At 45.3% G+C, this 16,814-nt stretch overlaps 1 protein-coding gene across 1 annotated transcript in view; it reads right to left on the bottom strand.

Annotated features, from left to right (window-relative positions):
* Window positions 1–16,814, bottom strand: part of atp8b1 (ATPase phospholipid transporting 8B1) — a 95,002-nt gene that overhangs the window by 29,095 nt on the left and 49,093 nt on the right. Inside the window, exons 8-13 of the mRNA XM_080477493.1 lie at window positions 15,240–15,310; window positions 14,277–14,359; window positions 9,572–9,730; window positions 8,308–8,396; window positions 7,933–8,123; window positions 4,951–5,035 (exon numbers count right to left, since the gene is read on the bottom strand). Coding sequence (XP_080333619.1) covers window positions 4,951–5,035; window positions 7,933–8,123; window positions 8,308–8,396; window positions 9,572–9,730; window positions 14,277–14,359; window positions 15,240–15,310 — 678 coding nt within the window. The remainder of the gene's footprint in view (window positions 1–4,950; window positions 5,036–7,932; window positions 8,124–8,307; window positions 8,397–9,571; window positions 9,731–14,276; window positions 14,360–15,239; window positions 15,311–16,814) is intronic.

Consider the following 16,814-nt stretch of genomic DNA (forward strand, 5'->3'; position numbering starts at 1 on the left):
TCGCACTGGGCCCTGCGGGTCTTAGACTCTGCTGTCTGGCCGTTGGGTGGGGTGGGGGCTCCCTGCCTGGGTCCCCTTGCGGCGCCTTGTCGGGGGGGGGGTTTGTTCCCCGGGTCCTAAGCCGGCCGCTCGGGGGTGGGGTGGGGCAGCACCCTCCCTGCCTTACATCACTCCACAATAGGGAACAGTGGGGCGGTGCCTAGGGTGGGGGGTCCTGGCTACTTAACTATGGTCTGGGTCCTCCCCCGAATTTGCACCACCCACAATTTTAACCACACCCAGTCACGCAGGGTCTTGAGGGGGTAAGCCGCTTTCGGGGTTCTGCCGCTTGTCAGCGGTAGAACGCCCGTGCCCCGCTACCCCCCAATTTTAAACCGCATCATAGACACACACATTGCACCCACCTCCTCAAAACACAAAGACACACCCTTACATCCACAGGGTGAGGGAGGGCGGGAGATGTGGCTCCCCCCAGAACCTCCCGCTGGGGTCTCACCCCGGCCCGGGGTCAGTGCGGCTGGAATGCGGGGGGCGCGCTCCCTCGGGCATGGCGCTCATGGGGGGGTTGGGGTGCGTTGCCCCTTCCCCATTCGCTGTTGGATTAGTGGAGGATGGGATCTCGTGGTGGCCGGGTGGGGGCCCGGCTGGTGGCCTGGGGGGCGAGAGGCATCATTACCCCCCCCCCCCCCCAAGTGCGTGAGTGTGTTAGCTTGTGAGAAGAGAGTTGACTGTCCGCCGACCGGGCCTGGTCGGGCCATCGCTTTTCCTGGTCTGGGGGGGGTCTGGTCTGGGGCGCGGCGGCTGGGGCCATCTCTGCCTTGCCGGGTTGGGGGGGGTGGTGGGGGCTCTCGGCCCGCTCGGCACGGGGGCCCTGCGGCTTGGGTCGGGGCCTGGGGCCCTGTGCCCTTTATCCTTCTCCTGTGGGCTCCTCTTGCCTGGGGGGGATTCCTCTCTGCATTCTCAATCTGGTGCTTTTTGAGCGGGGGCGGGGCTCTCTGGGGTGGTTCACTGGGGCCTCCCCAGACCTGGGGGGCTGCCGGAGTGGCGATGTCCGGGCCCGATGGCTACGGACCCCGGGGTGTTGCTACGGGTTCCCCCACAACAGTTTCCGGCCACACCCAGGGAACGGACGGACGCACACACCTGTTTTAATCTAGAAAATCATGTTACTGTCTAGATAGAGCTGCTCAGGCTGCTTTAATCTAGAAAATCATGTTACTGTCTAGATAGAGCTGCTCAGGCTGGTTTAATCTAGAAAATCATGTTCCTGTCTAGATAGGGCTGCTCAGGCTGTTTTAATCTAGAAAATCATGTTACTGTCTAGATAGAGCTGCTCAGGCTGGTTTAATCTAGAAAATCATGTTCCTGTCTAGATAGAGCTGCTCATGCTGGTTAATCTAGAAAATCATGTTCCTGTCTAGATAGAGCTGCTCATGCTGGTTAATCTAGAAAATCATGTTACTGTCTAGATAGAGCTGCTCAGGCTGGTTAATCTAGAAAATCATGTTACTGTCTAGATAGAGCTGCTCAGGCTGGTTAATTTAGAAAATCATGTTACTGTCTAGATAGAGCTGCTCAGGCTGGTTTAATCTAGAAAATCATGTTACTGTCTAGATAGAGCTGCTCAGGCTGGTTTAATCTAGAAAATCATGTTCCTGTCTAGATAGGGCTGCTCAGGCTGCTTTAATCTAGAAAATCATGTTACTGTCTAGATAGAGCTGCTCAGGCTGCTTTAATCTAGAAAATCATGTTCCTGTCTAGATAAGGCTGCTCAGGCTGTTTTAATCTAGAAAATCATGTTACTGTCTAGATAGAGCTGCTCAGGCTGGTTTAATCTAATAACAGTTGTAAAGTATTTGGATCAGTGTGATAACTGCAAATAATATATGTAGCACAACAAGGGTATTGTATGTTATCCCCCCCCCCCCCCCTCAACTTCTCTCTCTCTTTGAGATGGGGGGGCTGTATATAATTAAAGAGAGGATGGGGGGCTGCTAAAAACAAAAGTGTGGTACTCAAAAGAGGTAAAACTGTTAAAAGCCACTTTAGATGGGCAACATGTGTCATTAGTGATGGATGCAGTTCCTCCTCCTCTCCCTCCACCCTGATAGAAGATAAAACATTAAGGTTTGGTGGGGGGGCCTCAGTAAGAACAACTGGTGGGTCAGTACCAAGCCATGTCTCAGTACCAAGCCATGTCTCAGTACCAAGCCATGTCTCAGTCAGTAGAGGGCAGTCTAAGTTGTTATCTTACATCAAGTCATTCATAAAAAAAAGTTTTGTTTAAAATCCAGCGCACATTTAAAACAGCCATTGTGATGCTGGTGCTGTGCTCAGGGTAACGTTTAAAAGGAAGAAAAGTTTGTGTTCTGGTGAAAGTTCTGCGTTTGGAAGGTCTCCTGGAGGTGACTGTGGGAATGGGGTGGACCATGTTGTCCTGAGTTTCTGTGGGGAGGGGGGAGGGGGGGCGTGGCCTGCGGGGAGTCAGTCACCTGGGGAGATCCTGACAGTATTCTCCAGAGAGCAGATCAAGGTGAGGGAAACTAACTGTGCTGTTAGTGGTTCTATTCTCTAGAGCTGCTCTATGTTCTGTCTTTGCTCTTTGTCTTCAGATCTTCCATGATGATGTCATGGAGTCGAGGGTCTGTTCAGACAGAATGAACCTCTGGAAGATGTCGTCAGCATCACTTTCCCTGAAGCAGCAGCTCAAACTGAGGACGTTTCCTTTCAGTTTCTACCTAACATCAGTTTGATTTGTCTACTTGTCTTCCTCTGTGTTGCAGCAGATGTTGGAGATGCTGAAGGAGATGGAGGAAGTCCCAGGAATCCAGAAGGAGGACCAGAGACTCGTCCGTTACCTTTTGATGTTTTGCTCCCAGAAGTAAGATGATCAATGGAATGGAGGACATCATAGAAGTAGAGTACTCAATACTGTGTGTCTTTGTAAACCTCTCTACCTGCACCTTGTCAAGGTCTTTCAGATCCTCATCATCATCCCGATGAAGGTCCTACAAGGCCTGAGGCAGAGGTCATCATAGCCAGAGGGAGAACGTTCTAACATGTTCTCACAGGGGAACCGACCGGACATGACAGTGGAGCTGAAGGTGGATTGAAGCCTCCTGTCCTGATCAGTCTTCACAGAGTGGATCTCTCTCTTATCTATCTGTCTGTCCTCTCCTCTGTCCTCTCCTCTGTCCTCTCTCCTCTGTCCTCTCCTCTGTCATCTGTCCTCTCCTCTGTCATCTGTCCTCTCCTCTGTCCTCTCCTCTGTCCCCTCACCCCACCCGGCCAGCAGGAAGCCTCCACCTCTGAGTCTGCTTTCTGCAGGTCTCTTCCTGTTAGAGGGAGTTTTTCCTTTCCACCGTCGCTCATGTGGATTAGTTGGGTTTTCTCTATTAAAGTACCCTGTGCTTGTTTATATAATAAAGAACAATGACATGATTTATGATGGTTTGATTCTTTTAAAGTTGTCATAGGTATTTGTTGAAGGTTTGTCATGGACATTTCCTCCTTCCTGCTGAAGAAACTACAGTTATTCTCCATTCTTGGTATCTTGGCGGGGGTTTCATTTCTAGAGAAGTACAGTCGCACTGCGGAACATGTACTCCTGAGTCCCACTGCGGAACATGTACTCCTGAGTCCCACTGCGGAACATGTACTCCTGAGTCCCACTGCGGAACATGTACTCCTGAGTCCCACTGCGGAACATGTACTCCTGAGTCCCACCAACAGTAGCGCTGTGATTGCGCTTCGGAACAAAATGGCAGCCTCTCCAGGAAGCAGCCATATTTCATGTACTACCACCTCCCACCGACAGTGGCGCTATGGTGGTGATTCGGAACAAAATGGCAGCGATCACAAGGAAGCGACCATATTGGATTCCCCCACTAGCAGCCTCTCAAAAAAATGAGTATTTAGGGATTATGCTAGGCAGCATGCTACCAGAGTTTGCTCAATTGAGCTGATACTTGGGGGGTGGCCTAATGGGGGCGCGAGGTTTAGGGATCACTGGCTAATTAGCCAGGTCCCACCCACTTTTGACCCCAGACTGGGGGGAGGGTTACAGGACCAACCCCAACTGAAAGTTGCTTAATAGATCCTCATCTATGGAAAGCAGAAAAGTTACGTGGTGGCCTCTGTGCCACGAGCTACATTAGCGTTTAGTTGGCTTTCAAGATAAAACCCCGCCCACATTTTTCTAAATAAAAGTCCTTTTTTGGTAAAACCTTCAAAATTTCAATTTATTCAATATTTAAAGGGGCCAGGGGGTATGATTGGGCCAGAGGCCGTGTTTGGGACGACCTCGACGGACCAGGGGTCCGAGGTCCCGACCAACGCTGCTTGCAGCTTTAATTACAGTTGGTCTAGAGCTGACAACAACTGAGACTGTCGGCTTAAAGGTCAGATGTGTTTATTCTCTTCTTTATATCTGTAGAAAAGCTGTGAACGCAGTCTTTTTAATTCATTCTAACCAGCTGCATGTTGTAATGATGTCACGAGGAGCACGTCATTAACGGAAGTAAATATGTATGCTACACCACAGACAACGTATAACCACCCACCTCAATAAAAAACACTTCTGTAAAAATCACATTAAAACTGTAAAAGTATTAAGAAAAAAGGTACAAGAATGTTTCCGCAATTAGAAGGAGACCCGCCCAATCAGAGCGTGCATATCAAGTGGTTGTGCAATAGGAGCTTCCATGATGACGAGGGAAAGAACGAGATTGGAGAACAAAAAAAAGAAGGCACAGCTTTTAATTGGAATTGGATCGTGTTTGCCTGCAGTGTGAATGTAGCCTTAGACATAAGGACATCAGAAAACTTCAAATGGAGGAAGAAATTATGATTTTGATGTGGTGCTTTCGTGTCTTGAATAATATTGGTCTGATTACAAGGAGCACTTCTACCTCCTAAATATGTAAAAGTAAAAAAAAAAAAAATCCATACCTTGGCTGGTGTGTCCTTCTCTGCAAAATACATCTGCAGGTCCCAGTTGATGAACTTACTCTGACCGAGACGAATCACCTCCACACTGTACACAAAGACACAACACAGCAACAGAACATGAGGGTTATGAATGAACAAGTCAAAACTTGACTGAAAACACACTTTAATTTTTAATAGGTAATACAGTAAAACCTAGGATGTAGGGACGCCCTAAAATCCTAAGGAAAGTGTCCCCTGAAGACAGGTGTCCTCTCTTTGGACGGACGGGTCGTGAGGACAAATTGTAGGACCAGTTGATACTGAAGGAACCAAACATGTTATGGTTATTTAAAAGCACATAACTGAACCAATACAAAGATGTTTACAATATAGATTGTATATGTATATAAGATGTATATAAGATGTATATAAGATAATTATTAAATAAGATTAAATTTACTTCCGGGACCACAGACAGTCCAGTTTCATCCTGAGTGGACCAGACTGATAAAATATTGTTATAATAACCTTTAAATTTACACTTCAAAGTTTTTCTTTGTTGTGGTCACAGTGGACGTAATGGAATTGTCTATATTTTTGCAAGATCAAACAGTTAGTACTGAAAATGATCACAATCTCAACATAAAGTAAATTTTAATTAAACATTCTGGTGCAAAAGACAATGAAATGTCCAAAAAACCTTATAACCACCTTGCTTGGTGGGACCAGATTGGAGCCTTTTGCGGGTCGTTTTTGGCCCACGGGGGGGGTAGTCATTGTCAAGTCATTGTCGTTGTGTCCTTGGGCAAGGCACTTTACCCACATTGCCTCGTATGAATGGGTATGAATGGTGCATGAATGTTGGTGGTGGTGGTTGGAGGAGCTGTTGGCGCAAAATGGCAGCCACAACTGTGGCTAGAACGTAGCTTAGCATCACTGGTGGGTCTGGTGTGAATGAATCAGGGTTTCTGGAGGCACTCTGAGTCAGTGTGAAAAAAGCGCTAAACAAATCCAACTCATTATTATTATTACATGGAGGCGATGGCTAGCTTGCGAACGACAGACAGTCTTTTCATCTGACATGGAGGCCGTAGACCACGCTTTCTAAACAAAGACTCTCTCACTGGGTAGTGGAGGTCATTCAGCATGCCTATCCTGCACTGGGCTTCCCGGTGCCTCAGGGCATGAAGTGTCATTCTACAAGAGGCATGGCTGCATCAGTGGCCACCTTGAGGGGCGTTCCCCTGCAGGACATCTGCGCTGCAGCGGCCTGGTCTGAAGGGATGGCAAGTATTTTGTTTAACTGAACTGCAATGATACTGCAAATACCTCAAACAGGCAGTGGTCGAGACATCCGCATCAGTTCAGTGAAACACCTGCAAACTCCGATGTACCCCCCCTACAGCAGTGGTCCTCCAAACTACGGCTCGTGTTACAGGGATGAGCTGTTAAGATATATTTTTTTGGCCCTCCTAAGTAGTGAGCCGTCATGGTCCCAGACATGTTTGCACGAGATGCTTCTGCTCATTAAGGCAGACCAGAGAAGTCTGGAGAGTTTGCAGGTAAGTTCCAGTGCGTAGAGGCGAGTCCTCCACTGGTACTACTTTGATTTTGTTTCTGTAAGAATTATACAACAGCAAGCCTTCTCCTTATTTCTTATTTTATTTCTCTTATTACATTTAAATTGAACACCGATTTTTCTGTTCAGAATAAAGACCCCAAAATAATATATTTCTGTTTCGTGTGCCAGGTACATATACAGTATGTGACAAAAATATAGGACCACCCATTTTTATGGGGTAAATTATTTTTTAGAGTCGCTAAATAAAAATCAAGACTGTTTGTTTTTGGTTGTTATATTTTACACCTACCTACATTGTTTTGCTTCGTAAGAAGGTCTGCTTTGAAAGATATCAACATTTTAGGGCTGAACTTTTACCTGTTAAGATTGTGCAGGGCACAACAGAACCTTAATGTTCCATGGACGTTTTTTCTGTGAAGAACCCAGAGAGGGTTACTTGGTTATTGTTTAATTCATAAATAGTGTTATTCTATATTTCCTGACTTTCTTTCTGTCTTAGCACTGTGTAACTTATGTTCTGAAAAGTGCTATATAAATAAAGTTATTATTATTAATAATAATGTGTTTTTTACGTTGAGGCACCCCTGCGGTCGTCACACTTTTTCTGTTACAGACTGACCCTGGCCCCCCATCAGAGAAGGGCAAAGTTATGTGGCCCTCACAGGAAAAGGTTTGGGGACCCCTGCCCTACAGCGATTAATAAACCCCGATGTAGACCCCCTGCAGGGCTTAATAAACCCCAATGTAGACCCCCTGCAGGGCTTAATAAACCCCGATGTAGACCCCCTGCAGGGGTTAATAAACCCTGATGTAGACCCTCTGCAGGGGTTAATAAACCCCGATGTAGACCCCCTGCAGGGGTTAGTAAACCCCAATGTAGACCCCCTGCAGGGGTTAATAAACCCTGATGTAGACCCCCTGCAGGGGTTAATAAACCCCGATGTAGACCCCCTGCAGGGCTTAATAAACCCCGATGTAGACCCCCTGCAGGGCTTAATAAACCCCGATGTAGACCCTCTGCAGGGGTTAATAAACCCCAATGTAGACCCCCTGCAGGGCTTAGTAAACCCCGATGTAGACCCCCTGCAGGGGTTAATAAACCCTGATGTAGACCCTCTGCAGGGGTTAATAAACCCCGATGTAGACCCCCTGCAGGGCTTAATAAACCCCGATGTAGACCCCCTGCAGGGGTTAATAAACCCCGATGTAGACCCTCTGCAGGGGTTAATAAACCCCAATGTAGACCCCCTGCAGGGGTTAATAAACCCCGATGTAGACCCTCTGCAGGGGTTAATAAACCCCAATGTAGACCCCCTGCAGGGGTTAATAAACCCCGATGTAGACCCCCTGCAGGGGTTAATAAACCCCGATGTAGACCCTCTGCAGGAGTTAATGAGGAGATTTCTAAGGAACTCACTGACCTGACGTAGAGGGAAATGGGCACCATGGTGTTGAGGATGATGATGTATCCCCAGAAGCTGAGGAAGCCCCGCAGGGAGGACTCCTGGTTCTTGCCATCATACAGATACCAGGCCTTGGAGCCGATGTCCTCGTACCAGTAGGCGTGACCGATAGCCAGACCAGCTGATACCAGGATGAGCACCACAAAGATCTACAGAGAGGGAGGGACACAAACACAATGAATGTCTATCAAAGCATCCTAATAGATATCTTCTGGTTTCATGTTACAGAGACTCAATCAGACAGAAAACAAGGCCTTGCTTTTGTGATATGCTGATATTAAGAAAGAGGTAAATAACATTAAAGAAGAAATCCTAGTTGTGATCCAGACTCACTGTGTAAACCATATAATTCATCAGCTCATCAATTTTGGTCCTCTTGAACCTCGTCTTGCCTCCGTTTCTCATGATTTTGGTATCAGCTCCTGGGGACACATTTATTCATTCATTCATATATTAAAGCTGAGAAGGAACCAACATGCAGACAAAGAGATTTTTAATGGGTAACACATGTTTATTGTTGCTGTCAGGAACAACTGAGATCAGTGTCAACTCCTCCAATAAACACAGGTTTAATGAACTTTAATAACTAGACTCAACTTTATTTATCTAGATCTAACTGACAGTTTGAGTAGGACAGGGAGAGACAGCAGCTTTGCACCTCTACACAAGTTTTTAATGAGGCCAAAACCGACTGCTTCTTTCAAGACGATGATCAATTAAAAATGTTTGGCAAAATCAAATCGCAGTGAATCAACAGTAGAACTCAGGGCTATGTTTAATATTGAAAATAAGAGCATTTCCACATCCACAATGCAAAGGCAACTCAAGAGATTGGAAGTGAACCTCTGCGTCGCCCTGAGGAAGCCACTACTCAGTGATGCTCATCGGGGGGGGGGACGCCTACAACCTGCTCAGAAGGATCAACTTTATTCTGTTCCAGAGTGACGGGGGCATTAGTCAGAACAGAGGCAGATGAGGAGTTTTTCTTCCTTGATGGGACAAGAATATTCCAAGATGACAGTGCCAGGATATATGGCATATATGTGCAGGAGTGGTTCAGGGAGCATGAGACATGTTCAGACCTTAATTCCACTGAGAATTGTTGGGATGTGTCGGAGAAGCCTTTGCGCAATGGCCCAACTCCCCCATCATCAGTATAAGATCTTGGTGAAAAAGTATTGCAACACTGAACATTGCAGAAACTTTTTGAAATAATGCCAAAGCGAATGTGTGCCGTAATCACAGCTGAAGGCGGTCCAACGAAACATTAAGTGTGCGACATTTTCTTTTTATGGGGCCAGGCAGTGTACATTTCTGTATTCATTACGCTCTGAGCTCAATGGTTTGAAGGACTCTGATAATCACCAGCTCATAATCTTGTTGTTCATATCCACTCTGAGCTGGATTCCTTTTTATTCTTTTACTTATAACTGCTATTCCATCAGATTCAAATGAACTTTAAAAGTGGTTAACAAAGTGTTTGACAAATAAAAAAGATTAGGCAGTGTTCTAAATGCTGGTACACAAAGCTCACTCAGCTCTATTTCTACTTCCATGAGCTGTGTTGTCTTCAATGAAGCAGTCTGGTTGTTCGTACCTGCAAAGATGACCAGGGCGTGACACACCGCCGTGTTCCGGAGCTTGCAGCCTCGGAGTAGCATGTTGTCCAGTTCCAGAGGGTAACGCTCTCCGTTCCACAGCATCGTTCCTACGAACTTATCCAGACGGTTGTTCGGCTCCTCGCATTCAATCAGAGCTGTGAATCAGAAACAAGAGAAACAGGGAAAGCTTCAGTCTGAATCTCTAGTTCACGCTGACAAAGCTTTGTGGAATATATATATCAATAGTGACATTTCACCCAAAGAAGGCTTGTTTCTTAAAGAGGTCTGCAGTAGCCATTAATGAAAAATCTCGATGGTAAATGGATTTCACTTATATATATCTAATTCGGTACTTTAATAGGTACTGAACAAATTCTGGTGGTACTACAGAGTACTGATTCAGGTCATATCAAACGGTACCATGTTTCAGTACCTAAACATGTCCTGGTGACTGGGAAAGAGCAGAAGAACAGGCGATTTTCTGACCTGGACCTGGACACAGCGTTGCACACACACGAGCAGAATGATGTCAGAGTTGCAGTTTCATACAACAGAGGCTACGGAGCAAGCATGGCGGGAAGAAGGTTCACAACAGTACGGCTGAACTTCTGAAAATGTGATGCAGATTACGCTTGCCACAATATTTGTGATGCGACGTGCAAGCCCAGCAACGGGAATGCTTTGAATCCGAGGAGGCTCCTGGCAAAGCAGAAGATTTTTCTCCAGGCTAAAAAGTGCACAATTTTCAACAGCCTCAGATCTACCATCACAGATCTACCAAATACCGATCTACCATCACCGATCTACCATCACCGATCTACCATCACCGATCTACCATCACAGATCTACCAAATACCGATCTACCATCACAGATCTACCATCACCGATCCACCATCATCGATCTACCATCACCGATCTACCATCACCGATCTACCATCACCGATCTACCATCACCGATCTACCATCACCGATCTACCATCACAGATCTACCATCACCGATCTACCATCACCGATCTACCATCACAGATCTACATCAGAATGTATTCAGAGGGTAAAGGATTAGCTGGGTTTTAATTTGGGCCTTATTAAGAAAAAAACACTGCGTGGTTGTCGTTATGGGTTTTCATGAAGAAATTTGTGAAAACAAATGCGATGTTAGAATAGATGGAGTTAAATGTTGTTTTGATATACACACATTAAAGTATTGAAAATTGGTACCGTTGAGTACTGGTAAGCCGCGGATCCACCGGTACATGCTGGAGCGGGAGGGTACGGTACGGCAAAGCGCACCGAGACGCAACTCCGTCACGCGGTTCCACCACAGAAAGTAGGGATAAAATGTAGGTGGGGTTGTGAACGAGGCGGAGACGCCTTGGGCGAAGAAAGCAGAAGCGGCTAGCGGCGGCTGGCTTCACCTGGCTGCAACTCCGCGGCCATTTGAGTCATTCTCCGTGACACAGCAGCAACAAGCTCCTGCTATATCCCCTCCTCTCCCGTTACAGAAAGGAGCGTCTGAACCTCCTTGAAAGACACGATGTTGTGTTGCGCGCCGACGTTTCAATAAACCCAGTTAACAAAACAACCTGAGCGCAAAGCGGTATATGTAAACAACAACGGGAGGGTTTACGGCCGAAGAAATATTTAAATATCGCAGGCAAGTCAAGAGTGACGACCGTTACTGCCAATCAGCAGACGGCTGCGAAGTCGCTCCTCCTCACAGACCTGTTCCTCAGTGCTGGGTACCTCAACGGAGGTGACGGAATAATCAAAGCTGCAGTATGGTTTTTTTCCCCGTACCATCCACAATTTTTTGGGTGGGACCGCGTGAAAACCTGTCCCTCCCCACTCCGTGCCGGTGGGACCTCGGCTGTATAGGTTCCCAGGTACTGGGTATCGGTACCGTATCAGTTCAAATGTATTAGGTACCCATCCCTACTTGTATAGTGCTTTTCCACCACCTGAACGGTCTTCAAAGTGCTTCATATTGCATCACATTCACACACATAGCATCAGTATTTGGGCTTTTTAAAATGTAATTAAACCATTAACTTCATATTTTGCCAATTATGTAATAACACATTTGAGTCATATTGAAGCAACATTTACATTGAACATTAATGAAGTGTCACTAAAAAATGTTTGACAATGTCACAACAGAAGCCAATAAATATTTAATACGTAAATCATTCTGCATTGGTTGGAGATAAATTAAAAAATAAATGTGGCAATGGATAGTTGACATATTCTGTCATTGAAAACAGACTGTGTAGGTCTTGCTTTCAAATATGATTGTGAATTTTAATTATGTTCTTGGCTTTTAAAATGGCCAGAATGACCATGTTAATGGTATTCAGTCACCTGCCATCATTGGGTTATTGTTATTGTGTGCTGTGCTTGTCTGCTCCTAAAATACGTTTGAAATACATGATTTTAATTCACTTCCTCCACATTGTGCCAAACGGCTCACTTCAAGCCAATAACATCAGCTTAACTGTTCAGGCGGACTGTTCACCTGGAAGGTGGACAGTTCAGGCCCCGCCCTCAACACGCCCACTTTCTACCACAAATGGTCAATTCAAAGAGCATCGTCCATATTTTTGCATGTTTTTTCTGTTGATCACCGGCATTTGATGCTAAATCCTGACAGAAAAGACGAAGAAAATTAATTTTAGGTGGAGGTCAGGAGATAGTGGAGGTCAGGAGATGGTGGAGGTCAGGAGATAGTGGAGGTCAGGAGATGGTGGAGGTCAGGAGATAGTGGAGGTCAGGAGATGGTGGAGGTCAGGAGATAGTGGAGGTCAGGAGATGGTGGAGGTCAGGAGATGGTGGAGGTCAGGAGATAGTGGAGGTCAGGAGATAGTGGAGGTCAGGAGATGGTGGAGGTCAGGAGATGGTGGAGGTCGGGAGATGGTGGAGGTCAGGAGATAGTGGAGGTCAGGAGATGATCTTATCTGGTGTCACAGTAGTGGAATCACTAATAAAAGAAAAAAAACGATCGGCAGCTCGTCGTCTGGAAATAGTGTGAGAGTCACAGGGAGATCAGTGACTACAGCGGTGGAGAAGAAGAATCTGATGTGAAGGTGGAGGTCAGAGAAGAGTGACATCGTGGAGGAGAGTGACATCATGGAGGAGAGTGACATCATGGGTGAGAGTGACATCATGGGGGGCAGCACCCCAGCCCACCGCTGGACCCCAGTACACCCCCCATGGTTGTGACGGTCAGCGCGTGTCAGAGTGTCGGAGAGGAAGGAGACATTTTGGTGGAGACACAGCGGACTGATAAAGTTCTGTTTATTAAATGTATTATTAAAGATTTGAACTGGGACTTGTGAAAAGACTCAGTGGACTTTGTGTTTTATCCTCAGTCACTCCAGAGGTGGAGGTGGAGGTGGAGGGTGGAGGAGGAGGTTGTTCTGTCTGCAGCCCCAGTGCATCCCGAGCACATGACCGTACCGCCAGAGGCTTTTATCAGGATTTACAGCCATAACGTAAAAATATACGTAACTGTGTTACGTATCACGTATGTATGATAATAAAATAAGCAATATAAAATCTATAATTTCTTTATTTTACATGTAACCAGTGGTAAATCATCTCAATTGCAGTTTTCTTTTTGCATGAGACTCACTTTAGTTGTTACCGTGTTCATACAGTATATTTGTACCTTATAACTGGAAATCCTAATAAAAGCAGCTGGAACAGAGCAGACGTCCCCAGAGACAGACGTCCCCAGAGACAGATGTCCCCAGAGCAGACGTCCCCAGAGACAGACGTCCCCAGAGACAGATGTCCCCAGAGACAGATGTCCCCAGAGCAGACGTCCCCAGAGACAGACGTCCCCAGAGACAGACAGTCAGTGTGTCTCCCGACACTGCAGCTTTACTCACCACTGTCACTGCACTATTTATGTGTTCACTCTGAAATGAGACTGATCGTTCCACCCGAAGTCACAGTTGATAATCAATCAGTTCTATCTGCTCTGGATCATTGATAATCAATCAGTTCTATCTGCTCTGGATCATTGATAATCAATCAGTTCTATCTGCTCTAGATCATTGATAATCAATCAGTTCTATCTGCTCTGGATCATTGATAATCAATCAGTTCTATCTGCTCTAGATCATTGATAATCAATCAGTTCTATCTGCTCTAGATCATTGATAATCAATCAGTTCTAGCCGCTCTGGATCATTTGAAGATGGAAGTTTGACATGTGGACATAGAGCTGCTGATTCAGCAGTAATGTTCCAGTAAAGAAACATCTATACCACTGCAGCTCGGCTGTTTATGATTACGTGGATCTGTAAGTCTGATATTTGAAGATATTAAACGTATTAAACTTCAGTTCTCCAGCTCACCATCAGCGCTGCAGGTTCGCACATTCGGTACGCACATTCCCCCACAAAGTTTACTTTTATAAATCACAAGCTTTGCGTGGGAAGTGGCGTACGCCTCTTTCAGGAACCATTTTGTGTTTACGCAACCTTTATAAATGAGGCCCCAGACCTTTTAAGAGAAGCAGCAGATACCTGGAATATTCAAGAGTAACCTGTTTCATGTACAATCTTAATCTTGGGACAAAAGAGCAGTCCAATGGAGAACACAAACCAAACAGCATCAAGACATTAAAACATAAAAAGTATGGTTTTTGGATTATTGGTATTTTCCGATTTGGAGTTTCCAGTGTCAGTGTGTGCTCACCATCAAATTCTGCCAGCTGCCTCTCCTCCTGCAGCCTCTCGTCAGTCACTCGGAGTCCCATTTTAAACTTCAGGTTGGTCTCTCTGCATGAGGACAATGAAAGATGAGAAGCTGTTAACCAGAACTGGACACCAGGGGTCATAAAAACATGGCAGACGCTCTTTTTCACCGGCAAACTTCAGACGTATCAAGTGTGAAATAAGCGTGCCAATATGCTGTGCCTCACGCCAGCTTCATGGCAGGCATACGCACGTTTCTAGAGCTGCTGATGCTTCAGAGACACGCAGAGGTGAAGCTGGGAATACATGAATGTGATGCGCCAGTGTTGCACTAGTCAACATGAAAGCTCAATTTGCAGTGAGAGACTTTTTGTTTTATGGAATTGGAGTCATGGACTGCACACACATTGCTAGAAACGCTGCATCACATGAATCTGTGCATGTCAACATCAAAAATGTTGTAATTTGACTAATGTACAGATCATTGTTGATTCGGCCACCTCTTTGATTGCTTGTCTGAGAGTCTGTCCCCCGATTCTGATCTCCAGAAGGGTCTGGGATGTTGAACTGGCTACACAGACCCGACACCCCACCTCCACTGGGAGCACCTTTATCACCCAGCCTCCATCCTGTAACAGTTGGTTGCAGCTAAAGTTAAAGCTAAAAGTGATTATTATTGCCCCATGAAGGGTGAAGTGTCCATTAGAAACAGGTTTGCTTGTTTGTTTTATAGGAGTTTCTTTTAAATGAGTCACATCGGCTCCCTGCAAAAGCTCTGTACACATTTACTTTTCTCTTATCACTGAGTAATTCATTGACTTAACTCTTGAGGTTGAATTAAAAAAAACCTACAGTGTCAGACACACGTCAGACCTGTTCTGAATATTGTTAAAAAAAGGTGACATTTCCCTTTTTTCCACTGAAGTAATTTAAAATGAAAAAGAAAGAACCATGGAGCCGTTACCCATCGAGCTCTGCCGTTTCCACGTAACACAGACTGTTTGGGTTGGAGCTGGACAGCAGCAGCACATCAGCCTGGAGGGAAAACACAACGACAGAACATTCAGTAAACTCAAAGTATTTGTTATCCTATCATGAGAAAACCTAACAGGCAGAATGAGAATCAACTGTATTACAGTAGAACTTCAAACATACATTTTTTACAGTCCAACCTGCTAAAGTTTTAAGGTGAAACGTGACCAGAGAAATGTTTCATATGAGAAGTGCTTTTTGAAAGAGGGGAAGTCTGGTGAGTTTATTATTCTTCCTTTTTGCTTCACCCGATGAAGAAATTATTTTATTGATGAGGGTTAAACAGATTTATCTGAGTTACAAAGTTATGTTGAATGTAAATAAAACCTGAATGCATGAATCTTTTCCTCAGAAGATAAATTGCACCATAGTGTAGTGGGGAGGACACAGGTCCTGGGTTAGAGTCTGAAGTTCTGCATCTTCTCCTGCATGTTCTTCCTGAGCATGTCTCGGTTCTGCTCAAACTTCACAGTAGAAATAACAAATAAGAGGCAAGTTCTTGATCAGAATTTCCCCACAGTTGTGAACAAACACACAAATCATTAATAAATGGAAGTCCTTCTGGGGCAAGCCTGGTCTCATCAGGAGGGAGCCAGCTTAAACAACGCTCCCGTAGATTAGAAAGAACTTGGCGTTCAACAAAAACAGAGCTAGATTATATAGCCTGGAAGGATAGCTTCAAAACTTATAAGAAAGCTCTGAGTAGAAGTAGAACTAATTACTACTCATCCTTAATAGAGCAAAACAAAAACAACCCTCGGTTTCTTTTCAGTACTGTAGCCAAACTGACCAAGAACCAAAATAGTGTTGAGCCCACCATTCCTATCAATATATGTAGTGAGGACTTCATGAAGTTCTTTCAAAATAAAATGACAAGGCTTAGGGATAACATCCATCAAACCCTACCGTCCGTTAGCCCCATAACAGAGGAACTGGTTAAACCTAACAGTCATCTGGAATGCTTTCAGCAAATACAACTAGTCCAACTAAACTCCCTTATTTCTTCTGCTAAACCAACTACTAGCCTGTTGGACCCAATTCCTACTAGAATTCTGAAAGAGGCACTGCCACTAATCAATAATTCTATACTGGCAATTATTAACCAGTCTCTAACAATAGGCTATGTGCCCCAATCCTTTAAACTAGCAGTTATTAAACCTCTCATTAAGAAGCCAAACTTAGACACAAGCCTTCTCTCAAACTACAGGCCCATCTCCAACCTTCCTTTCCTGTCAAAGGTTCTGGAGAAAGTAGTGGCTAAACAACTCCAGGATTATCTGCAGGAGAATAATCTGTTAGAGGACCTTCAGTCCGGCTTCAGAATGAACCACAGTACAGAGACTGCTCTGCTAAAAGTTACTAATGACCTTCTAACGGCCTCAGATAGAGCTCTTCTATCTGCTTTACTTCTTCTGGACCTTAGTACTGCATTTGATACTGTCCATCATAATATACTCTTAAGGAGATTAGAAGATGCCGTCGGCATTAAAAACTTAGCCTTAAACTG

This window comes from Lipophrys pholis (genome assembly GCF_963383615.2).
Source record: "Lipophrys pholis genome assembly, chromosome: 12".
In the NCBI taxonomy this organism is placed as follows: Eukaryota; Metazoa; Chordata; class Actinopteri; order Blenniiformes; family Blenniidae; genus Lipophrys; species Lipophrys pholis.